Source organism: Drosophila novamexicana, unplaced genomic scaffold (genome assembly GCF_003285875.2).
Source record: "Drosophila novamexicana strain 15010-1031.04,08,12 unplaced genomic scaffold, DnovRS2.1 tig00000068-arrow-arrow-pilon, whole genome shotgun sequence".
Classification (NCBI taxonomy): Eukaryota; Metazoa; Arthropoda; class Insecta; order Diptera; family Drosophilidae; genus Drosophila; species Drosophila novamexicana.
In genome coordinates this window covers 169,271-193,715 of record NW_020824770.1, presented here as the reverse complement: position 1 = coordinate 193,715, position 24,445 = coordinate 169,271, and the positions used below count along the sequence as shown (strand labels likewise).

The 24,445-nt window shown below is 44.5% G+C and overlaps 8 protein-coding genes across 9 annotated transcripts; 2 read left to right on the top strand and 6 right to left on the bottom strand.

The window, feature by feature from the left end:
• Positions 1 to 923: 923 nt before the first annotated feature.
• On the bottom strand, positions 924 to 2,617 carry LOC115771342 (chorion protein S38). Its single transcript, XM_030717013.1, has 2 exons — positions 2,024 to 2,617; positions 924 to 1,849 (listed from the first exon to the last, which is right to left on the bottom strand). Exons 1-2 carry the CDS (start codon positions 2,174 to 2,176, stop codon positions 980 to 982), a joined length of 1,023 nt encoding a protein of 340 aa, XP_030572873.1. The 5' UTR covers positions 2,177 to 2,617; the 3' UTR covers positions 924 to 979.
• Positions 2,618 to 4,487: 1,870 nt separating this feature from the next.
• Positions 4,488 to 5,482, bottom strand: LOC115771354 (chorion protein S36). Its single transcript, XM_030717027.1, has 2 exons — positions 5,435 to 5,482; positions 4,488 to 5,324 (listed from the first exon to the last, which is right to left on the bottom strand). Exons 1-2 carry the CDS (start codon positions 5,480 to 5,482, stop codon positions 4,488 to 4,490), a joined length of 885 nt encoding a protein of 294 aa, XP_030572887.1.
• A 1,280-nt stretch (positions 5,483 to 6,762) lies between these two features.
• Positions 6,763 to 7,985, bottom strand: LOC115771323. The gene is made up of 3 exons (XM_030716988.1): positions 7,950 to 7,985; positions 7,429 to 7,767; positions 6,763 to 6,999 (listed from the first exon to the last, which is right to left on the bottom strand). The coding sequence occupies exons 1-3, from the start codon at positions 7,983 to 7,985 to the stop codon at positions 6,763 to 6,765; spliced, it is 612 nt and encodes a 203-aa protein (XP_030572848.1).
• A 2,243-nt stretch (positions 7,986 to 10,228) lies between these two features.
• On the bottom strand, positions 10,229 to 11,927 carry LOC115771359. The gene is made up of 2 exons (XM_030717042.1): positions 11,582 to 11,927; positions 10,229 to 11,517 (listed from the first exon to the last, which is right to left on the bottom strand). The coding sequence occupies exons 1-2, from the start codon at positions 11,925 to 11,927 to the stop codon at positions 10,229 to 10,231; spliced, it is 1,635 nt and encodes a 544-aa protein (XP_030572902.1).
• Positions 11,928 to 13,120: 1,193 nt separating this feature from the next.
• On the bottom strand, positions 13,121 to 15,609 carry LOC115771343. 2 transcript variants are annotated; one of them, XM_030717014.1, is made up of 5 exons: positions 15,054 to 15,609; positions 14,759 to 14,990; positions 14,512 to 14,700; positions 13,736 to 13,821; positions 13,121 to 13,662 (listed from the first exon to the last, which is right to left on the bottom strand). In XM_030717014.1, the coding sequence occupies exons 2-5, from the start codon at positions 14,813 to 14,815 to the stop codon at positions 13,134 to 13,136; spliced, it is 861 nt and encodes a 286-aa protein (XP_030572874.1). In that variant the 5' UTR covers positions 14,816 to 14,990; positions 15,054 to 15,609; the 3' UTR covers positions 13,121 to 13,133. The 2 variants fall into 2 exon arrangements, 1 of the variants encoding a protein (XP_030572874.1); XR_004018929.1 differs by lacking the exon at positions 13,121 to 13,662 and having other exon boundaries at positions 13,739 to 13,821; positions 13,907 to 14,700.
• A 1,314-nt stretch (positions 15,610 to 16,923) lies between these two features.
• LOC115771311 (sepiapterin reductase) lies at positions 16,924 to 18,272 on the top strand. The gene has a single exon (XM_030716965.1). The coding sequence runs from the start codon at positions 17,238 to 17,240 to the stop codon at positions 18,048 to 18,050; it is 813 nt and encodes a 270-aa protein (XP_030572825.1). The 5' UTR covers positions 16,924 to 17,237; the 3' UTR covers positions 18,051 to 18,272.
• Positions 18,273 to 20,342: 2,070 nt separating this feature from the next.
• Positions 20,343 to 21,346, top strand: LOC115771312 (sepiapterin reductase). Its single transcript, XM_030716966.1, has one exon. The coding sequence runs from the start codon at positions 20,485 to 20,487 to the stop codon at positions 21,268 to 21,270; it is 786 nt and encodes a 261-aa protein (XP_030572826.1). The 5' UTR covers positions 20,343 to 20,484; the 3' UTR covers positions 21,271 to 21,346.
• Positions 21,347 to 21,357: 11 nt separating this feature from the next.
• LOC115771310 (splicing factor ESS-2 homolog) lies at positions 21,358 to 22,942 on the bottom strand. The gene is made up of 2 exons (XM_030716964.1): positions 22,572 to 22,942; positions 21,358 to 22,511 (listed from the first exon to the last, which is right to left on the bottom strand). The coding sequence occupies exons 1-2, from the start codon at positions 22,909 to 22,911 to the stop codon at positions 21,373 to 21,375; spliced, it is 1,479 nt and encodes a 492-aa protein (XP_030572824.1). The 5' UTR covers positions 22,912 to 22,942; the 3' UTR covers positions 21,358 to 21,372.
• Between the last annotated feature and the right edge of the window lie 1,503 nt (positions 22,943 to 24,445).

The window sequence follows — 24,445 nt, the reverse complement described above, 5'->3', positions numbered from 1 at the left end:
CAATTATAAGCATTATCTATGAAATAAATTCGTTTCGTTCTTTACTCTTCTTTATTTACTTTGCATGAATGTTTCATATTATGATTCATTTCAGATCCGTCATATAAATAGTTCTAGTTAAAAATTGTATTATTTTACAAGATTTCCATTTAACCTGTTGTTAAAATAACTGTCCAGACAAATTTGAATGTTAAATTCGGAAAGGAGCTTTGCTCTGCAGTGTGACCAGAAGTTTTAATTTTTCGGTATTTAAGGTAACAGGAATAAATGGCAACAATTATCATGAGGGCTGCCACCTGAGCAAAAACTATTTTATAGAAACAGATGCAGTATATACCATTTAATATATACCATAAAAGATTCACTTGTGTAAACAACCCTTATATTCGTTATAGGCAGTTCGACTTAATTAAAATTAAAACAAATAATGCCTTTGTTTATTTTCGTACATTTTTATGTATGTATTTTTGCGAATCAATTAATTGTGATTTTTTGGTGCTAAAACTAAAAATACTCAATGCCTTGCGAATTTGCTCAAGGAGGAAACAAATACCATTTGGCAGAAACAAAACTTGCCAGACTTCATTGACTCTTACGGTGTGGCAGCCTTTGGAAGCTGGCGCCACAGCCTTTTTAAAATCGTTAAGTTTCAAAAAGCTGCTTTACACTATGCTTATGTCAAATTGTTAAAGCAATGCAAAGCTGAAAATAAATATTAATAACTTAGCTTATATCTGCTGAATTTAACTATGTATTATTATTTTAAAATCTGATCATAATAGATATTTATCAATGAGGAAAACCAAAAATTATAACAAAATGTGTGTGTTTTTTTTTCAATTTTTTTTATTTGTTTGCAAAGAAACCTGCGCGCCCGCCTTGTGGGCGTCCAAGCCGTGTAAAAAACATAGTAACTAAGACCAGCCAGAGGTAGGCTGGTAGCTGGCAGCTGGATGCGCTAGCGTCGTAAGCGTTGCGCTTAGTACGACGGAGCTGAGTAGCTGGGGCCGGATTGGCCGTGACCACCATAGCTCTGGCTACCATAGTTACCTTCACGCTCGCCGGCAATGTTGGCCAGAGCGGAGAGACCATGGTTGCCGCCCTGGAGCAGCTGGTAGCCAGCGCTGGCAGCGGCATTGTCGGCGCCAGAGGCGTAGGCGGGCAGAGCCTGGCCACCGGGGCCATGCTGTTGAGGACCAGACACAATGGGACCGGGCCTGTTCAGAATGTGGTGTCCATGACCCTGTCCAGCGCCGTGGGAGCCCTGACCGTAACCCTGCTTGTTCTCATTGACGAAGTACTTCTCTGCTGGGGGCTTCACCACATTGACGAAGACAGGCTCAACCTTGACGCGACGTGGGTGGTGCTTGACGTAGACCTTGCGGAGCACGATTGCTGGGGGCTTGTGCAGCACAACTGGGGCGGGCTTGACAACCAATGGAGGATGGTTGACCAGCACCTTGGTGGGCGGGCGACGCACAATGATGGGGGCCGGACGATGGATCAGAATTTCGCCCTTGTTCTGTGGGTATGTGATCGAAGAGGTCAGGGTGTTGCCCTTGGTGTTCACCGGCTTGTAGGGAATGTTCTGGTCAGAGCCATAGCTGCTCTGGCCGGCCTGGGCAACGCCCGAGGCATCAGCACCACCGGCCAAAGAGCCAGCAGCGGCGCCTTCGCCCAAACCACCAGCATGGCCGAATTCACCAGCACCGCCAGCGGATGCAGCGGCTGCCGCATCGCCACCATCAGAGCTGGAGCTGTAGCTCTGCTGTCCGCCAGAGCCGTAGGCCTCCTGGCCGCCAGAGCTGTAGCCCTGTTGTCCGCCGTAGCCGTTAGCGCTGGCGCATGCCTGAGAGAGAAACGGAGAAAGGGAGAGAGCGAGAGAGAGAGAGAGAGAGAAAGAAAGAGAGAAAGGCAAATGAAGTTGTGCGTTGAATTCAGTTGAGATTCGCTCAGATGTGCTGCGACTGCGGGTCATCATCGACCGGCGAATAGCCACAGATCTGGCCGTATTGTTACGTACAATTAAGCAGGCGGCTAGCGCCCAAATGAAGCTGTGTCTGTTCATCGTTTCCAGTCCCAGTTGGCAGTTCGAACTCGAGTGGCTCGTTGTGCGACCGTCTGATGTCTTCTGCTGCCTTAGTTCGGTCAGAGATTTCTTTAAATATGCTGCCATCGGACGCTTGCCCTATGGTACGTGACATTTGGCCCGGTCGGCAGCCGCTGCCGGTTAGCCGCTGGTTCCGCTCCAGCCACGGCCCGTTGTTGTTGCATTTATTTTGCTATTGCCCACGCCAGCTAGCGAAACATGGCCAAATGCTGATTGCTCGCACGCATCTTGTCGCGCATATCTCGGCGTGTTACGTAGAAAGCAATAACAAATATTAACCGGCCAACAATCCGCAGCTCCCATCTCGTGCATCGTGCCCTGACACATAAGCCATATCGAGGTTTTTCAGACCAACAAGCAACCGACTGTCTGCGGAGATTGCGATTGCCAAATGGCTGTCAACAGTTCCGCATTGAAAGCTCCATGCGATTCGATTGTCGCTCCAATTGCAGCTGATCTCTGCCGCATTGTAAGTACCAAAGCCCAGGCCCAGCTCCTTTTAGACGAGCGCGTTAAAATTAGGATAAATTATCTAGCTACTAATTGATTGTTTTAGATGTTTGTCAAATGCTTTCATACTACACTGAAAACAATTGCATTACGGTTGACTAAATTTCAATAATTTAATTTACATTTCTTTAAAGAATTCATTCATGTTTCACAACTTTGACTACTTAATCTGCAGAGGCTCAGTGCTCGTATTCATATTTGTACTCAAATCCCTTAAATCAACATTTTTAGTCCAGAGGTGGCATACACTGTAAAAAATTAGTTGCTGACAATTCCGAGGAAGTGGCTGGTACAAATTAATGTTCAGTTTTGATTTAACTAAAGTTGGGGCTTTGCTAGTCTAGACAAGCTTCCAGTTGGTAAGCCAGACATTAAAATTGTTTATATTTATTTAATTAATTGTTCTCATCTCTATATCTCAATTATATTAATACAAATTTGTATAAAGTTAGAGAGTTTGGATTTATAACAGCTACCAAAAAACGATTAGGCGCTTTCAGTCATAAATAGGTACAAAATACCAAAATACGTATATCATCTATTAATATATAGGACGCACCGATTGTTATAATCAATCGCTCATCTATTCAGCTTGTGTTACCATTTAAGTTATTCTTATGTATATAATATACATACATATTAAGAACTTACGTAGTTAAAACAACTTGCAGACTCGAAGAGCTGAATAGTTAAGAGATTCAGATTTGGGCATCTAAATGAATAAAGAACTGGGCTCGAATCCGTGGCTAGTGTATTGATATTGATGATAGTTCGTTATCTCAGAGTTTTAACTTATGTTGGATTTAAAGGATTTTCTATACAATATCGCAAATTGAAGTATTTGTCTAAACATATTATTGACTAACATTTCTTGGCATAGGAGGAAGCAGCTTGTTAAAGAGTTTGCCTTTCCAGCTCAGATCAAAAGCAGTTCGACAATTTTCTTGTCATTTGGGAAGCACCAAAAGCGGAATGCTCGTTTTTGAAAGAACTTATTACTTAGTATTATTATCATATTGACGACTAACTAATTATATATTATACATAAAAGTTTCCCTTTCATATTGTAGAACTGATCATATGTGCAGCTAAAGTTTTCAATTCTAGCAAGAGGCAGGTCGACAGGTTCCTCTTCATTTAGGTAGCACTAAGACCCCACCTCTTTTTCTAGAGCCCCCATTATGGATATATTTTTGACTAACTAGATTAGTTACATTTAATAGTTTCTATTTCGTTTTATGCAAATGATCAAATATGCTGCTTCTTGAGTTCCGCCAACACTCGACAGACGTATACATTTATATACATATATATATATATATTTCATAATTGTAATTTCGTAACCTACAAACGGCAGCAGAATTTCTAAAGTTGTCACAGAAAGAGATCTAAAATAAAGTGCTGAGCAGTCAAATAGTGTCAAGTGTTCAGTTCGGCCTTTGATCTTGGCCCCTTTTGCTGTCTATGTTCTCAATATGTTGAAGTGCATATATGCACAGATTGCAAAATAAGTAATCAAAGTCTAGAATATTATAATAATGATAAAGTACGATCTCTGCAATTACGCCCACCCTAAGCTTTCTCATGTGCTGCATAAGTACACGTTATTAACACGCCACAGGTAAGCATTATAAATTGTATATTGGGGAAAAGTCAATGCAACTGATAGAGTCATATGCTAGATGGGAGAGGCGTGGCAGTACAGTAAACACAATATCTATAGGTATGTTGGGCTTATTTTTTTTTTATTTGCATTTAGAAAAAAAAAACAAAGTTGTTAAATTAAACACCCTCCAGCTGGGCTCCGGACTGCTCGACTGCTGTGCTGGCAGCGACAGCAGCTGCAAGTGCCGAGATTGCATTTGGCTTAGTAGCTGGGGGAGCCATAGGGAGCTGGGCTGGCGTAGAGGGGGGTTTCAGCGCCGGCGGCATAGCTATCGGAACTGGGACCAGAGTGGCCAGCACCGGAGCTACCAGAGTTGCCATATGACTGAGGTTGGCTGTAGGCCTGAGGCTGGTTGTAAGCCTGGGGCTGGCCATAGGACTGAGGCTGGCTGTAGACGGGCGCAACGACTGGGGCCAGTGGGGCCTCGATCTTCTTGCCCGGCTTGTAGACCTTGACGTAGACGGGGTTAAGGCTCAGTGGTGTGGGCACCTTGTTGATCACCTCCTGCTGGTAGATGACCGAGGGCTTGATCTTGTAGATGACAGGATTGCCGCGCACCACGGTCGGTGGGCCGCTGTTCACATGGGCGGGTGGTGCGCCGGGTTGGTGCACAATGATTGGCGGCAGGGGCTGGGTGGCGATCACCTGATGGTTGTTGTGGCCCGATGGCACCAACAGGGAACGGAACAGATGCTGATCGACATACTGGGGCGACACCACATTGATCTTGCCCTGACGGATGTTGCTAGCCAGATTGGTCTCAGCCAACGATTCGGCAATATCCTCGGAGTTCTTCAGCTTCTGGTAGGTGGGATTGTTGTTCAGTGCCTGCAGCTGAGCCTGGACGCGTCCCAGACGACGTGCCTCCTCCGGCGATGGCTGAATCTCAGCCTGTGCCGTCAGCTGGTTGGCTGATGGCTGTGAGCCGCCGGTCGCGGCATTCACATACTCCTCCAAGCCTTCCGATGGACCACCGGGCAGATACTGTATCTGACGGCCAGCACCCCTACCTGGCGAACCGTAATTAGCGCTCACCAGCTACAGAACAGAATAGAACAGAATTTTGATTGACATGATTAGTCGCCTGTTGGCGGAGATTATCGGATATCAGTGTCGTGGTGTGTCGTGGTGGCCACAGGTTAACGTACCGGTGCGGCGGCGACGGCGAAAAGCCCAAACCAGAGACCAAGTTGCATTTTGTGTGGATGCGTGATGTGTCAGCACTCAGATGTCTACTGCTCGTTGGATGGCCACGGTGCTAGCTCTTTATAGCGGCCTATGGCACCGTTGGGCCGCATTTATATCGCGCTCACGTTGCCGACACCACCACGGCCCCGGCTACGTGATCTTTGCGATGCCATTGCCACCGATTTACATTTCCGATTTGCAAATTTTTGTCGCACTGCACTGCGACGACGACGACGACGTCTTCTGACTCTCTTGTTCTTGTTGCACTTCTCAAGATCTCTGTCTGTCTGCGCTCGTGCTTCTATCTGGTGCGGTTCTTTGTGCTGCCCAGCACCAGTCTTGGACTCGCAACAGTCCCAGAGCATCAGCAGTGCCGACAATGCTCTGCATAGATGTGGATGTGGATAGCCAACAATTGAGCCAGCTTCAAGTGACAAAACCTACTCAGAAATCTTATCAGCAGCTTGGACTTATCACGCTCATGCTAAATTTAAATCACTTAAACTATCTCAAATATAAAATGCCAGCGGAATCTGAGTTCTACTCGGATAACATATTTTAGACTTTGCCAAGCATTCTTCTTAAGAATGAGTAAAAAACGAAAAAAAAAAACAATATTCCTGTGAAAAAAAGAAGGGATTAATCTGAAAAAAGCGCAAAAGTCATTAATGTTTATCCACCAATTGGCTCACGATCTCTCTCATTTGTCATTTTTGGCTTCGAAGTTATCTGTGCAAAGAACTTCAAATTACAGTAAAGCGCTTTGATAGATATCATATATACCTCACTCAGCTATAAATATATTTCAAGCAGCATTAAATCACAATTCATATAATTCCTATGTTATCATACATTATCTTCAAAATCGAAAATCCATGTCTTGTACGCACACGTACACAGCTCACGGACGCTGACGCCTGGCAAAATTTCAAGCAGTGCGTAGAGAAAACAAGCAGGGCATACCGAGCATGCACTAATACATGTACGTTTACCAATACACATGTGTGTCTATCGAAATCAACGCACCGAACTGACAAAGTTAATGGCATACTAAAGCTAAACTAAAATGCGCCACAAATTTGCTGAAGCTGGCAACTAAATTACGTGATTTCTTAGCTTTATAATGAATTATTAAATTCAGCCCAAGGCGAACATTTCACGATTGTGAGAGATTGATGTTAAAGATAGCTAAGACTCAATTTGTATTTGTTTTGGTGTTTATTAAATGCAAATTATTATTAAGTTAGTAGCTAAATTAATTTAGTTAGACCCTGTGTATTAAGTAAATTCAGAGTCCGCGCTTATAAAGCAAATAGGTCAGATCGCGCGTGGGTCGACTGCCGTAGTCATTGAAGGCTGACTTAAACGGCAGCTGCCTGTCTAGATCATCGTGCCGCGACCCACTCGAGCTGGGTGACATGGCTGATGTGGGCGCTGCCTGAGATTGCGACGTATGCAACGTGTCCTCGCTGGAGCTGATAAAGCTCGGCCCAGATGGCGCCGACTGAGGTCTGTAGCGTTCACGCTGTGGATTACGCGACTTGTCAGCGTGTGTGTGCTGGGGGTGTGTGTGCTGGGTGTGTGTGTGTGTATGTGTGTGTGTGTGCTGTGTGCTATGCTGGGCTTGCATGTGTGGGTATGTGTGTCTGTAAACAGTGTGTGGGTTGTAGCGTGTGTTTGGCCGTGGATAGCCATGTGCATAGCGCTGATGCTGGTGCTGCTGCTCTTGCTGCTGCTCCTGCTGTTGCTGGTGTGCCTGCTGCCTCAGATAGTTGTCTTTCAGGGCCATGGACTCGCCATCGAGACTCAACTGGGTGACCAAATTGGGCTGACCATAACCAGCAGCTCTGGCCAACTGATGCTGCTGCTCCTGCTCCTGATCTTGCTGCTGCTCTTGATGCTGATGCTGCTGCTGCTGGTGTTGGTGTTGGTGTTGGAGTTGTTGTTGCATTCCACCTGGCCGCTCCGCGCCGGGCAGATACTCATGATGCACTTCCTCGTGCACACCGTTGGTGGTCTGATTGATGATGCGATTGTAATCATCGTTGGTGCCGCCGACCTGTAGGTGAATGGCATGCTTGAAGTCATCGCCCAAATGCTTTAGCCAAAAAGCATCGTTCACATCGCCGGTGGTATAGATGCGTGTCGTCTGGCCGCTCTTGGGTCTGCCCACACCGGCGCTGGTGGCGGCCAGCACATCGACAACATCATAGAAGCCACCGTCTGTGCCCGGCTTCGGCGTGACCGCATTGCCGTCCAAGTCTTTATTAAACTCCTCAACGCGAGCCGCCTTCTTCAGATCACCACCAACAACCACATCAGCAACGGTGCTGGGGCGGATTGTGGTGCTGCTGCTTGGATTGCTACTGCTGGGACTGCTGGAGCTGCTGGGACTGCTGCTCGTGGTGTCGTTCTGGTTCTGTTGGATGATGGGCTTAGTTCGTTGGCCCGTCTCGAGGCGAGATTTGAACTCACCTGCGCTATTGCCAGCGGTGCCAATGCCAATAACATTATGGCCATTAGCAGCAGCGGCAGCCAAACAGAGTTGGCAGGCGCGCCCATTCTGTAAATGCTTGATGTATGATGTGCTCCAACGGCTGTCCAACTGAACCCAGCGCCCACAATGAACTGGACTTAAATAGTCGATTGCAGCTGCATGCAGTTTTGCCACGAGCCGTCACCCAGCGCGCGCACAGACGTGATCTATGCCCCGATATCAGATGCATCATCAACATCATCGCTGTCAACCTTGCTTGATCTTGATGCGTCAGCCGGCCGAGGGTCATCAAAATTGTTAGCACTGGCCAAGTCTCAATGGGCGCGTACGGTCATTGTGACCCATGCTGCTCCAATAATGCAGCATATGAAGTCAGTTGTGATTCCTAAACGAACGTAGCCAACGCACTTTGTCATTGATGAGCGCCCAACATGGCGGCCATTTCCGGCTGCGAGCTTTTGGCGGCAACTGTACTCTGCGTACGCGAAACAGTTAAGAAAATACGCAAATATACTTGGATTTTAATTTGTTTAGATCGAAGACGATGAACGATTTTATATTTTTTGGCACAATTTATTAATGAGTAGTGCAAATTGTGAGGCTTGAGAAGGCATTAAATGCAAACAAGTTGGTAAATATTTACTCAATTGTATTTGTTAATCATAAGCAAACACCCATTTATGAATATGTCAGTTTAATGCAAAATAAAGAACGCTGAGCACAATTAAGATAGATATATGCCAGATAGGCATCTCGAACTTTCTTTACTTGTGCAAAATTTGTGGCACGCAAAAATGAAATTGTTGCTCGTCTAAACGAATGGAATGTAAATGGTATGCAATTGAGAATTCTACAAATGCATGACAATTTTTCGCAGCTTATTCAGCCAGTAAAAATAGTAGAATATAATCTACAAGAGCACGACGAGACAAATTTGATCAGAATTTCGCTTTTCGAACGAAATGATGCGATTGCGAGTAATTGTGACTTAGTCGATAAATAGACTATCGATAAATTGGCCACTTCCTGTTTGAAACTGCGTCGCCATGTTGTCAAATATTTAACGGATATATAAACATCCGTTAAGTTTGACAGATCAGCGAAAACATGAACGTGAATAAGAAACGAAAAATCTAGTTGAACTACAAGATGTGAAAGTGCTTGTTAACCTTGATAGGAACACGAGCACGTAACTGTGAAATGCATGTTGGAATTATGTTAAATGGCGTTAAAATATATATATTATTATATTTTGTTTATAACAAGCGAGGGAATTGTCAGAATTCATCAAAAATTAAATTACTGCAGCCAGTTTCTATTAAAATAGTTCAACCGAAACAGTTCGTGTTCATGCATATTTAAGATGTGAAGCTAGATATGTTAAGAGCCTAATCCTCGAGTTATAGTTAGCTAAAGTAGACATAAATATGACATTTATTCTCCGTCAAAGTATTCCACTCATTCTGGCAACTAAAAGGCACGAGTTTGGGCCTGCGGGCTGTGGAAGTAGCAGTAGTATGAAAGGTGGGTTCGTGTAGTTCGTAACTGGCTACTTATATGCTGAACACTAATAATATCATAATATAATTAGTCATAATATAGAAATAAATAATGCACGATTAGACATAATAAGCACAAGCACAACATTTTATTGAATACTTTTCGAGCATAACTCAGAAGTTGACGTTGAAACGTGAACGTCAACAGAAAACGCTCCACGGACGGGGAATGGACATGGACGGACCGAATTATGAAAAGTGCAATATGAGAAATAAATTAAATACAATTTATATATGCATATCGTAATATATATATACATCATATATATATACAAAATATACAAGTGAAGCGGGCGCTGTTCCACTGGCCCAAATGAATGCGCGCCAATATTCGCCGGGCTCAGCAGAATTCGGGCAACTACTTGGCCCGGAACGTTGGGTCATCTGCTTTAGTAGCCGTAGCCATAGCCGCCGTCGCCGTCGCCGTCGCCGTAGCAGCTGCAATGAGAAGCGAATCAGAGTGTGAAAAAAACGCCACAATGATTTTCCATTTATTTTGTTATTTTTTTTCGTATTTTTTTTTAAGAGTTTTTCATGTTTATTATAAACTAGCCAACTAGCATAGAAGTAAACCATAGAGTTCCCTAACAACTGCACTATATATTACAAGAGATTTTTGTGCCCGCATTAGACGCGGGCTTAGCTGGGGATTGGGGTTGGTGTGTTAGGTGGAGATGGAGGTGAAGGTGCAGTGACACCTAGAACCAGGCGCGCAGATAGTCGCTGATGGGCGGCATATTGTATGTATCCACGCTGTAGCCGTCGTGGGTGTGACTATTGTAGCCATACGTCTTGGAGGGCGTTGTCGAGTAATCAGCTCGGAGCGCCGATTCGGGCTCAGTGGAGGTATCGAAGCCCCAACCGCCCAGACGACCATCGATGAGCTTCTTGAGAAAGTCGGTTGTTTGCTTCTTTTGCTCGGGCTCTGGATCCACCAGGGTGCCACCATAATGTGAATTGTTATCAACATAATCCGGATGCTGGTACACAAGGCCCGATATAATGCTGTCCAGCTGATTGCGAGCCACATGCTCCACGGGATAACCACCGCCAACGCCAAGCACGGGTCTTGAATAGGTGCGTGGACTTATCGACTGTAAATCGCCGGCAAATTGCAGCGGCGTAGAGCTTTGCTCCAATGGATCTGGCACCGAGGTGGTCGACAGCAAAGAGCGCAGATGCGAGTCATCCACAAATCTATACTCATTGTAGACGCCGGTCAGCGGTGAGGGTATCTGCTGTGGGTAAAAGCCCAGCGCAGCACGCTTGGCGGGAATTGAGTTAACCAGCGATGGTGGTGGTGGCAGTTCCTGCTGGTCTGCTTGCTCCGGCAGCTCTTGTTGCTCCTGCTGCTGTGACTGCTGCCGCTGATCTGGCTGCTCTGGCTGCTCAGGCTGTTCGGTGCCGCCTGTGCTGCTGAACTGTTGAGCATCATCTGTGGTTTCGGGTGGTGCAGTGGCTGTAATGGCGCCACAGCTCATATGGCACTGTCCACGCTTAAAACTGGGATTTAGCGTTTCCGGCATGAATTGTATGATCTCTGGAGCCGTTAAATCGGCGTTGGCGCGCTCCTGCTCCAGCAGATCATATTCACCCTTAATGTCACGTTTGCTCAAGTGACGCCCCAAGCCCGGCCAGCGTTTGCTTTGAGCGGGCGTCTTTTTCGACTTGCGTTTGGTCTTGGATGAGGACATCTCCTGCACCGGGACTAGTCCCAACATGCGCATCTTTTGCTGCTGCTGTGGGCTTAGATCCTTGTGATACAACTTAACATAACGAGCTGGACGCTCCTGCAACAGCTGCTGGCGCATTAGGCGCTTGCGCATCAGCGAACCATGCGTACGCAGATCACGACGACGACGTATGGCATTGCTATTGGCATTGTCATTGGCAATCGGATTCGAGTTGGACTGCTGGGCTACGTACCTTGGCTTGGCAGTGGAGCAGCTGCTGCAGCTGCAGCTGGACTTGTGCTGGGCGCGACAATCTGTGAATAAATAACTCAATTTGTTCAAGTGCCTAACATAATCTTGGAATCGTATAGTATGCACCTGCTTTGTTGGCCGTAACGCGATCCACCTTGGCGTACAGCTTGGCCGGCTTGTTTTTGGGTGGTGTGGGTGTACGTGGCTCCTCAACGGTGAAATCAAAGCTGTAGCTTATCTTTGCCTTGGTCTGGACAGGCTTATCCACGCGATACCCGTACTCGCCGCCCTCGTATTTTTTGGGCTTGCTCGGATTGGGCACATTCAGCTGATAGCCAAGCTGTGCGGGACAGGCGCAGCCCTCCTCACCCGTATAGACGACCTGAACGGGCGTGGGTGCTGCCGCAACGTTGACCAGCAGTACCGCTAGTACCAGCGCCGGCACCAGGGCCAACGCGATCGAGTGCATCATTAACATGGTGTGTGGATATATATATATGAATATCAAACGGTATTAAATGGCGTCTGCTTTGGTGTCTGTCGTTCTGGCTACTAGCCAAAGCTTGGCTGGTCGCATTCTTTATATCGGCTTTGCCTCCATCCAGTGCAATCTCTCACGCAGCCCCAACGACCACGTCTGGAGCGCTGTCTGTTCTGGCCAACGGCGACGACTGTGGCTGAACTTGAACTTGAACAATGTTTTTTCTGATTGTTGTTATTGTTGTTTGTGCTGCTGCAGCCGCTGATATTGTTGTTGTTCTTGTAGTTGTAGCCGCTTTTGTTGTTGTTATTGTTGTTGTTGGTCACGCTGACCTTTTCAAATAATTTGCGCTAGCGATGTTTTCTGACAAAAGTCATGTTCCCAGCATTCTGCATTTCAGTGCAGAATCAAGTCTTGGACTTGGGCTTAGGGGCAGTAAAATAATATTTAAATTGTTTGATTTGCAACTCGCTTTGCACTGCTTTCATTTGCGTGCGCCGTTTTTGAACGTTGACCTATCGATTAATCGATATATCGATTAGTCAACCATACGCCCATCCATACATACTTCAAATTTCGGCCGTTAAAAGGCGATTTTGAATTGATGTATTAAAAAGAGCACGTTTTTATATATGCAACTTTATGTATACTCTGTGTTGTATACTTTTAGGGCAAAAAATTAAAAAATTCTGATAAAACTGAGCACTTAAATCGTGTTCTTTGCTTATTGCAAATTTACCTGGTATTCATTTTTTGTTTCGTTCAACTGATTGCAGTCTTGACGTCGAAATAAAAGTAATAATGTTTTATAAGTAATAATGTTTAGATATCATATTACTGGCCAGTTTTATATGACACTTGAGCCCATCAGCTTCAACAGAGCTTCCATATCACTAAGATATATATAATGAAGAATTCTTTAAATTACAAATATCTTAGCATATATTTGCCTTTGATTGCAAAAGGATACACAAATATTTACTAGATATTTATGGAATATTCAGCTTCATTTTAGATAAATTTTAACTTTCTTAAACTGTTTCACAGTTTATAAAAAGCTTGAAGGCATTTCTATTACATTTGCAATGTTTGTGTATTTAAATAGATTTTAAACGCTAACTAATACATACATACATCATACATCAATCCATCTATCCCTATACATATACAATTATTTACAGGCGGAGCTTATACTGTCTAATAATAGCTGCCATCTAGCTCCTGGCGACGTGCATTGCGATAGGATGTGACGCGACCGGGCTTGAAACCGCAATCGACAGACACTCTTCCGCCCACCTTGGTGTAGCTATCGGTGTTGGATTTCACACTGTAGGTGGATTTACTGGAGCTGATCTTCTTAAATTTGGGATTCTTGAATTGTTCGGTAATGTAGCCAAGCTGCTTATATGTCAACTGTGGCGCCGATTCATCATCATCGGAGGCTTTTTCCTCCTCGTCCTCAATGTATTCCTCCTCTTCCTCCTCCTTGGCCGCATAGTTGCGTTTCTTCAGAGTGATGACATCGCTTTTCAGCTTGAATAGATTTTCCTCGGGCACATTGGAAAAGAAAACCTTTTGCTGCCCATCCACGGGCTTTTGGACGAAGCCATATGCTAGCTTTGCTTCGGGCACATTGATAGCCTTGCCAGCCTGGGCGGCCAGACTGACGCTTATGGGATCGGCAGGAGCACTATCATCCTGAGCCTTCTCAGCCGCATAGCCAATGCTAAAGTAACATTTTTGTTAATAGTCACAGCAAAACAAGCGATGATTAGAGGATCGGTTGATTTGTTACTTACTTATCGTAAGTGGAGCTGGTGCTGGAGCTGCTGTAGCTGCTATCTTCGCTCTGTTGGCAGCCGCAGGTGGGTTTGCATGGCGGCTTCTGTGGAAATGACGAAAGTTTTGGGTATCGAATTGAGTTTGAGTTCTATCATTGCAAGCAGATTGTTGATGCTTGGCGCACGTACGGGATGATAATGATGACATAGCCGCCAGCGATGCCCAAGTCCACTAGAATGATGATGTTCGTGACGATGATGATGATGTTCTGGTACACTTGCCAATGATGACGATACTGATGATGTTGCAAGCCCAACGTTCTTGCTATTGGCCTATTGCTGCACACATTTGGGCGCAGATAGCGCTTGCATGCGGAAACAATGCTCAACGATTGCTATTGCTCTTATTGCAGAGGATGTATGCAGGTGTGCGAATTTAAGTAAGTATGTATGTATGTATGCATGTATATATTAGTGTATATATTATATATTAGTGAATTATAGTGCTGGGTTGTACTGGGCATGCATATACTAGTCTTTTAGGTCTACTGGGTTGTGTTCTATAAATCTAAGATTAAGCTTGTTAGACACTGGATTAGTCACAGGCCGTAGCCATAGCTCGCAGATGGAACCATGTGAACGCTACGCCGCTTCTGGCAGTCCGCATGCTCTAAGCGCTGCAGCCGCTCGGCCAGACGTTGTGCCGCCAGAGTCTTGGCCTCGATGGCACCCTCAAGCATGCGGCGGCTCAACAGATTGTTAAACGCGTGCACATATTGAAAAAGCTCACGTACTTTGCCGCAGGTCTTGGGCAGCTGGGCGGGTTCGATCAGCTGCTTGCTGCACCAGCAATTGTCGCCAATGGGCGACAGATTCACCTCGCTGGGCTCATAATAGCGGGGCTTCGGGCGCACTATGGTCGGTCCCTGACAGCTCTGACAGTAATCGGTGCCCTTCTCCGAGCACACACAGGCCGCCAGCAGCTGCAAATAGATCCAATTGAAGCATTCGATTTTAGATATGCCAAGTGCAGCTACTTACGCCCTCGCTGCACAGCAGCGCCAGCAGCAAACTCAACATTAATTTACAGGCGTGCATCTCAGTGGTACTTGATGTTGTTAAGGTAATATTATTGTTATTATGCTGCTACTGTGGGTGACTCCTCTTATCGGTCGCGTGCTGCTCTGCGTTCGTTAAACGTTTGAATTGACACCGCAGCGACCCACACGTTTTATACCCAAGATTTAAAGCTCAGCGCACGTCGTTGTTGTTGCTGTGCGGTTATATTTGTCGTTGTTTTTACTTGTATTATTATTGTCAGTCTTATTGTCTATACCTGTTGTCTGCGATTCTAGTTAAATGAAATTTGGCATCGCTCGCTTCAACATCGGGCAGGGACACTTTCTCATTTCTACGCGCCAGGGCCGCGGCCGCAGCACATAAGGCGTTCGGTTCAGGTGCATCGCTGCTTTCGCTCGGCGGCTGCACGTGCCCAATGAGCCAACGGCGAGCGGCTAGCGACAAGTGGATGATGTTGTGGGATGTGGTGATAAACAAAACCGCGCAAAACTCGGCAAATTCCATGAAATTTATATCGCTGGTGCTGCTTGCGTTGTCTCTGTCAGCGTCGACGCAGCCAAAAAGTTAACAATGAAAGTTGTGCAAAAACAAAAGCATTTTGAACAATTCGTCCGATTTGCGCTGCGTTCCCAATTATCCCGCCATCAATTTGGGTCAACGTCAGGGTCTTCGAATTCGATTGGTCCATAGAGCTAAATTGGGCCATTGACCTAATTTTTGTGAATATTTAGAATCGCAGACGAGATTGAAAATATGCGATGTTGATTTGTTTATGGAAGCTGCGCAGCATTATACCATACAAGTCCATACAAAATGGGAAATTACGTGTTTTTAAATATTACACACACACACAACCGTGCATATCAATATATGTATATATACATGTGTGTACATGCTTGCATATTGTGTTTATCGATAAGCGCAAATATCAGTTGTTATCGCTGTAATCGAATATGCGCAGCGTAAATCACGTTTAATGTACGTTTCAAATTTAAAAACAATTTCTCTTGATTTGCTCTATGATTTTTCTTTCTAAATGCCAATACATGTGCATAAATATACAACCGTCGGCATATTTTGACGGGAAAATATATACTTATAATTTTATTTTGTACACAATTGGTCGATGTTCCCTATAACTTTATCATAGTAAACAAACGCTGATAGTCAAAAGCCAAGTTTGTCAAAATAATTATGTCGACAACTGTACATCTATATACATAATATACAGAAATGTTCTATAAGAAAGAAGAAAATATTGAGCTGGTAACATTTTTTTGACATATAAAGTTTGAAAGTCCTTTGTAAGTTTTTTTTTAACAACCTGCCAATCACAATCTTTGCAGCTTGATTGTGACTCATAAAGAAATATATAAAACATGTTTACTTAAGAGTTCTTGATATAATGGCCTGCTTATTTTAAATTAAATAATACAAAAACTATAATAGATTTCTTAACATGATTATATGTGAATGAATAATCGCAGCTAGGCTAGGGTCATAGGGCGTAACTATATAAGTCCCACACGTTTTGTTTAGCAACGTTCTATTTCATATTTTTAACTATGACAAAGATGCATACCCTAAATTTATATGTACACATGTGTAATTTGTAATTCTAATTATTTCTATTCAGTTTTATCAGCACGTTGAAATCTCCAAGGATATGCAACAATATTATAATTATCAATATAATAACTTATTTATTTATACAAAATAAAGTCGGAATGTCTATTATTTTTTTTACAGGGCATCAGCCTGATAAGTGGAAATTTCGTAACTGATTTCCTGCGGGTACTGATACCATATTTTATTTTCAGTTTGTTGTTTACTACCCAATCAGTGCAAATTTTCGGAGAACTGGACCAGATCTTCTAAATGATATGCCTTAAGAGACATCCAATGATGACCAACCCAGACGCTGATCAGCTGCTGAGCGCGTGTTCTGTGCGATTGTGTCCCAATTGGTTAATTACAAATGGTCATGCCCAAGGCCCGCAATGGATGCGCACGGCAACAGAATCAATGGGAAACACAGTCAACAGTGTCAATCACCTTATCGCCAGGCGGGAGCAGTATAAAAGTGCGAGGCGCGCGGATTGGCGAGCTCAGAATAGCAAACACGGAAAGATTCATCGCTGGCGGACAGCAGCAGCAGCAGCAGTAGCAGCAGCAGATAGTGTCCGGCGCTTAGTCGACTTTAAATAATATCAGCTTCAGTCTGATTTTCAATTATAAATTCGCATTCAGTACACGTGGTTAATAGCCTGCTTATCAGCTGGAGCAGAGTCTACCAGTCAGCCTGGAGCACAGCAGTTCGTTTAGTACAGTTGTACAGTCGCAAGTGGGCGCAACAGCATCCGCAGACAGCACAGTCTACATCCTATTCAAGATCAGCAGTTGGATTCCCTGTCCCTGAACACCCAAACTCGAACTCAATATGGCGGCAAAGAGAATGGATTTGAATGCGCGCACGTTGCTGGTGCTGAGCGGCAGCTCGAATCCGCTTGGTGAGACGCTTGCCCAGGAGCTATGCAGCCGCTTGGCAGTCGGCTCGGTGGCGCTGCTACTGGATGAAAGCCAAAAGAGATTGGAATCGTTGGAGCAGCATTTGAAGGAGCATTTACAACCAGATGCGGTCCAGATAGTCACTGGCCTTCTGGATGAGCGGCACAGCAATGGGGTTCAACTGCTGGATCAGGTCTTGTGCCAAAGCGAAGGCTTTGGTTTTGAGCGCTCAATCTTGGTGCACAATGAGGGTGACAGTGCCACCCATATGCTGCTGGAGCCGCAGACGGCAGAGGCATGGACCGATTATGTGCAGCAACAGCTGTACGCGCCGGTGGCACTGAATCAACGCTGGCTGAACTCCGTCGCATTGCAGGGCATCGAGAAGCTGGCGATCAATGTGACCTCATCGCTGCAGGTGCGTCCGCTGGTGTACAGCACGCTGCTCTGCTCATGCAAGCGGGCCCGTGACATGTACTTCCGGTCGATGGCTTCGGAGGAGGCGCGCGCCAATGTCCATGTGCTCAGCTATGCGCCTGGTCTGTTTAAGACGCATGAAACCCAGTGCGATGTGAACGGCAATATTGTGGATCCAGAGGAGCTGCTTGTGATGTCCGATCAGGAACAGCAGGAATTTCCACGCGTCCAGCCGCTGCAGTCAACACTCAAGCTGATCAACATCCTGGAGGAGACCGCCTTTGTGTCCGGTCATGATGTCGACTACTACGACACCTTCTTTTTATGAGTAGCAATGCAGTCGTGGTCTGTGCATCCACTTGGGCATTGGAGGTGGTTCGCACTGGCACGCACTGCTGCAGACAAGCATGTTAACATGGCTGACGATATTGATCAAGATTTTGTGCAAATGAATACGGAAATGAATAAAATTTGGCTGATGACCCTCGTCCGACTAACGGTACAATGTGCGTGCTACGCAAACGAAACACACGAAAACGAAACAAAAAAACATCTATTTTTTCTTATTTATACTCAATGGGGGTGTACCTTAGGGAGGAATCAGATTCCGATTTCATAATGCCTAACATTCCTTTCATTAAACATTTTCCTCATTTGTGATTCACGTTGGCCAGAAATACTCACGATACTCTAAATTTGGGCTATCTGATTGGGATACTTACGCGAGAGATTAGACTGCAATCCCACAAAATCAACTGAGATTTTTATGATCATACCTTGAACGCTGCTTTAATCTGTAAAAAAAAACTGCTTGATTTTTTGGATCATAAGCCGAAAGCAATGACCGTCAAACTGTGACTTCAGAAAATATCAACTATTGAGTTTTGTGGGGTTGCGCCGCAATAGCTTCATCTTTAAAGGCGGATGTGCTGGTTATCAAAAGCCATTGGCTCTGAAACTGTGCTAGATTTTAGATTAACATGTTTCGACCGCCACCTAGTGGGCGTGGCAAAGAAAAATGCATGAGTACATATTCCAAGATAAGAGTCTCTACCTCTCTAAGAGTCTAATAAATTTTACTTATACAGACAGACAGACAGACAGACAGACACAACACAAATCCAATATACTCGCCTTTACTGTTGAGTAATAACGTAATTATTTGAATTTTTTTTGTATAGCAGCCTGGTCACTCTGCTGCTAGTTGTGGAACAGCAGCTGATTGATATCGATATTTTGTAATGAAATCAAATGAAAATTCAGCTCTAATATCCGTTGTTAATATGCTTACCAGATAGCAAAAAAAGTTTCTCACGAAATACGTAAGATTCACATTCAGTGATTGTTCAGAAACATACTGATAGTGTAAATGGGATATTAGAGAATTGTATGCCTATCCCTCTGCTCTTCCCTTGTTTGCTTTCTCGCTGGGGGAATGACTCAAAGCTTATCGCTAATGTCGTCGATTGACCATTCACAAAACAGCGTAAAATTTCGGAGCGACGCAGCTACATACATACATATATCACTGATAAGACCCAATCACGATCGCCGGCCCGGCAACAATGTTGCTGTAATTAAAGTGTGAGGCAAATGACCCATGCCGTCATAATTATAGTGTATATTGAGTCGATCGGGAACAGAGTATGTAGCTGCATACAAAATTGGTGCGTTCCATGCAAACATTGTATGTATGTTAAATGATCTCGTTATCTTCGGTAATAAACACTTTGTTGTTTAATTGGTTTGTGTTTCTGTGTGTCAATCCATCGTAATTATTTAGCTTTAGTTTTATTAGCTGAACAAACTCAATTCCTGTTGTTTTTTTATGATTATTATTTAATGAAAAAAGAAAAAACCAAACATGTTTTCGTTTTTAGTGACATTCCTACTTCTCCAAAGTTCTTATTATATAGGGTAAGGCTTGAGAACCGTTTCATTTAAAAACATGTTGGCTTTGTTATATTTATTGCTGAAGGCATAAGTCTGTGAATTTTCATACAAAATACGTATTAGCGCAGTCTTATAGGTCTGCAGGGAGGCGGTTAGAAATTAGGTTATATATTTATTAAATTAGGTAAAGCTATCAAAGTATTGCTATCTCAAAAAGATTTTCCCTATTGATGCGTAAATGAGCTGCGTCTTGAGTCTTGCTTGATGCATTGAATACTATAGCTGTTTGACCTTGACAAGTTGGAATTGCATTCCGGGCGGGGGCAATTGATAAGCGGCAGCTATTTAAATTCATTTACGGGCACTTTATTATGCGATCTGAAGCGCGACAATTAATAAACAATTATCATTTAAATGCGAACAACATGTAGCGCCGATAACCTTTTCATGTCGATGTCATTCCAAGCGAATCTCAAAGTTATTAAGCGCTGTGTAAACCGGGCAGAAAAACTTGCATGAGTTTAAGCAAAAGCTCAGCAAAGTTGCCAAACTTAAAGCTTAGCAAGGCAAACAAAAATTAATTACAATCGCAAGCGATTTCATCAATCAACAATATAGTTTTGATACGAACATTAAACTAACGTGTGTCTTAACTCCATACAACAAAATTGACAGCCACACACACACACACATATATATATATATAAATGACACTAAAAACTTATATGTACACACTCACCGATACATACGCACACTTCAAAGCTTTCGACGAAGCTTTCAAGAAGCTGCCCTAAGTAGCCAGTCATAAACCTGCAACCAACTGTTGACGCTGTGCTTGGACTCTGTTTAATATACACTTGCCTTTCACCATGAATCTGGAGCAGCGCACTTATTTGCTGGTAACGGGCGCTTCGCGCGGCATTGGCCGGGAGTTGGCAGAGCAATTGGCGCGTCAGTTATTGCCCACAGGCTCGGTGGTGGTATTGCTCGGTCGCAGTGAACCGCTGCTGCAGGAGACAAAAGCATCCATTCTGGCGGATCGTCCCAAACTGGACGTGCATTCGTGCTCACTGGAGCTCGCCACGGCCAGTGCCAAAGATTTTGGGCGCATTTTCGATAAAACACTGCCGGTCAATGGTTGCAATGAGTTTGAGCGTGCCATTGTCGTGCACAATGCGGGAACGCTGGGCGACACCTCACAGCATGCCAGGGAGCTGGCTGACACTAAGATACTGGAGCAGTACTATCATATCAATTTGTTCTCGGCACTGGCATTAAACTCGGAATTCATGCGGGTGTTTGCTGGCATTCCCAAATTGGTGGTGAATCTCAGTACATTGGCGGCACTGGAGCCATTCTCTTCAATGGCCTACTACTGTACGGTGAAGGCGGCCCGTGAGATGTATTTCCGTGTGCTGGCGCTAGAGGAGCCCTCGACGGAAACGTTGGTGCTTAACTATGCGCCCGGCGTTATTGACACACAGATGACGCTCCAGGTGCAGAGGGAGTCACATGATCCGGCATTGGCGGCTGCATTTAAGGAGCAACGCGAATCCAAGACTATGCTCACGCCACAGCAGACAGTGTCCAAGTTCTTGCAGGTGCTGCGCGCACAAAAGTTTAAATCGGGCGATCATGTGGACTACCGAGATTAGGCTCATTCAAATATAAATTCTTAAGTTTTCCGGTTCATGGATTTTACATTATTCTACATTAATTAAATACAAATAAACAACTTGTTAAAATAGTTTAGATTGCTAAAAGAAATCGGCAGCTGCACTTCGTATTTTTGCTGGTATTTTTAGCAAGTCATCCGTCAGAGTGGAGCCGGTATCAATTGGCGTGGTGGTACCCTTAGCCGGAGTATGTTTGCCAGTGCTCGATGGCATTGTACGCACCACGTTGGGAGTGATCTTTCGCTTGCGCATTGCCGGCGATGGTGTCATCAAGGGTGTGTGGGTGCGTAGGCCCAGTTTGCCCGTGGCAAGGCGTCGCGCAGCTGGCGACATGCTGGCTAGACGTTCCATGCTAGAGCGCACAAAAGGCGATCCTATGTTGCGCCGTGCCGTGTTCAGTGCCTGTTGCTTTTGGTTGCGCATCTTTTCGCTGACCTTTTCGGCTAGAGCAATAGCAATATTCTCTCTGCGCGAGTTCTCATTGATGTGAAACGAGGGTCCGGGCATGTTGCGTAGCGGCGTATCGCCGCCATCCAGGCGAAATGGCGTGCCGTCAATCTCTCCCCAGGTCATAATAGGTGAGAATGCCTGGCCGGGTCGCGGCGATGGTGAGCGCAGCAAATCGAAACCCCGAATGCGTGGCGTGCCCGTGCTGACCTCTTCACCAGTTCCATTGGCACTCGCACTGGCATCCGCATTGCTGGCTTGCGTTTCGGGCTGGGATGTAGTTGGCAGTCTGGTGGCGTTGTGCCGAATGGCCTGCTTCCGTTCGGCCTGTTGAACGTTTTCCTGTTCGGTCTCTTCAACGCCATCGGGCACATACATAACAGAGTTCATGTTGGTGTATTTCCATGTCTGGATCTTGCGCAACGGATCGGGTTCCTCGAACTGCTGCTCAATGCTGGGCAGCATGAGTGCTTGCTGTAGCTGATCAGCGGAAAGCTGTTCATGATTGTACAGCACGGAGTACTTTTGTCGCAGTTTTAACTCGGCCGTCTCAATGATTTCCTGAAAGCTTTGATTATCCTCGCTGGTGTAGTGTTGTAGAAACGAGTCCAATGACATTTTACGTCCCATAGCATCCAGACCTCCACCTTCGGCAGGGCTGTGACTTTTGCTGCTCTTGGTGCTGCTGCTGCTTGAGTTTGGCGTTTGCGGAAGTGGCGTTGGGCAGGTATTGGCTGTGCTTAATGGCGTTTCGAATGTTGCTGGTGACATGGCTGCAACGCGAAAAAAGATCTTGTTAAGTGACTCTGCAACTGGGAGGGTAACAAATTTACCATTATTGCGACTATTGCGCCTGCTACCATTGCCGTAAGCACGACCCAGACTGTAGCGCGCGCGTATTTCAGCCATTAGTAAAAAATCACGGCGGGACTCTGCGTCGAGGTAGTCGTTTTGGGCACGCAGCCGTTCCAAATCGGGGAAAAAGTCACGCTGAATGATTTTGGACATCTCCTCAATGTAGCGCTCTTCGGTTAAGATCTTTGGTTTAATTTTACGACGTTCGCCACTGCTAGGAAGTGGATGCTTAAATTCCGCCAGTTCAGTGTTTTGCACTGTGGCAATTTCCGAGGTCCGACCATCCGTTGGGCTTTGCGTTTTCGGTGCATTGGCCATAATATTTAACACCGTTTAACCTAGTGTGTTATTAAACGTTGGTTAATTATAAAAAAAGCAAATAAAACAAACTAGAGCTGGCAAAACATCGATAATATCGATGGTTATCAATTTTGGCTGCTACCGATAGTTTAGCAAGTTATATCGATAGTGCAGTTTGGGTAACTCTTTCAAATTGAAATGATAAACTTCCACAGTGTGATGTAATAATAAAAAATAAACAAAACTGACTTTTAAATACTTTTTAATGCAAAAGATGCGTTTTTGGTAAGTAATAATATTTTGAATTTATCGATAGGTTCATTTCTTAAATATCGATGGTAAAATTATAAAGGAATAGCACTTTTATTGTTTTGCCAGCCAACATGTCAGCTAGAGGGCTGCCAGACTGCTGAAAAAGTATCGCGTAAGCACCTTGCGATGCACTATCGATTGGATTAGATTAGATACATCAATATGAGCACTCCGTTCCGTTATTTAGCTTTAAAATTTTGATAACAATTGTCATCCGAAAATGTTTTAGAAATGTTATATGTATACATATACATTTTTTTTTTATCAAAATGTTTATTACACGTGCTTTTATAGGCATATTTACTACGATTTTTGTTTCCTTAGAGCTTGTTGCGCACACCAAGAACATAAATGTCCACGTGAAAGAAGCCGAAAGGGGTTTAAATTTGCAGAACGGTGTTAAACGATTGAAAATATATTTATTATAACGTAGCTTACTATATATATTAATTTGTGTTAATTGCGTAAAATTGAATTATCCATTGCGCTTCACAAAGGGACTACGATAAATAAAATAGGTTTTCTAGCTCTTGCTGTGGGTAGATAAAAAAAAAATTGAAGTTTTGAGTTTTGAAACTGATCGTAGCAACATTAAAATGAGCCTAAGAACAGGTGTGCACTGCAAACATTCTCAATTCAATCTCATGCCTTAAAGTAGAACATTATTAAGGCAAAACGGTCGAAAATAAAAATTATGAAAATCTGTTAATATAGCATGGGCCCATTGGAAGACTTTATAATAATGTGTTTGTTTGTTTCAATCATCGTGCCGGCCTTACTTATTATTGTGCTGTCACTTTATCGCTTCAAGGGATATCTGGGCCACAATATGCTGAAACTCGCCTTCCATCGGCTGCCAAACACCTCCACGTGTACAATTTGCTTGGAAAGCACAAAGGATGGTGGACTCACCGCCGCATACCGGCTGCCGTGCAGCCACTGGTTCCATAAGACCTGCTTGAGTAAGTGGCTAGGTCACAACAATAATTGCCCGAACTGCCGGCGCACCGTTGATTATTGGAACGGCATAAGGATCGAACCCGTTGAACATGTTTATTTGGATTTTTTATCAGATGAGGATTTTGATGACGATATACCGATTAGACCAAGAACTTTATGGCCTAATTCACGATTACCGCTATCTTCCCACTTGCGACGTGTGGAATACTATTAATATAAAGAGTACCGACAAATTGGCATAAGGCAATAGAAATACTCTTCATATTTTCCATTACCATAT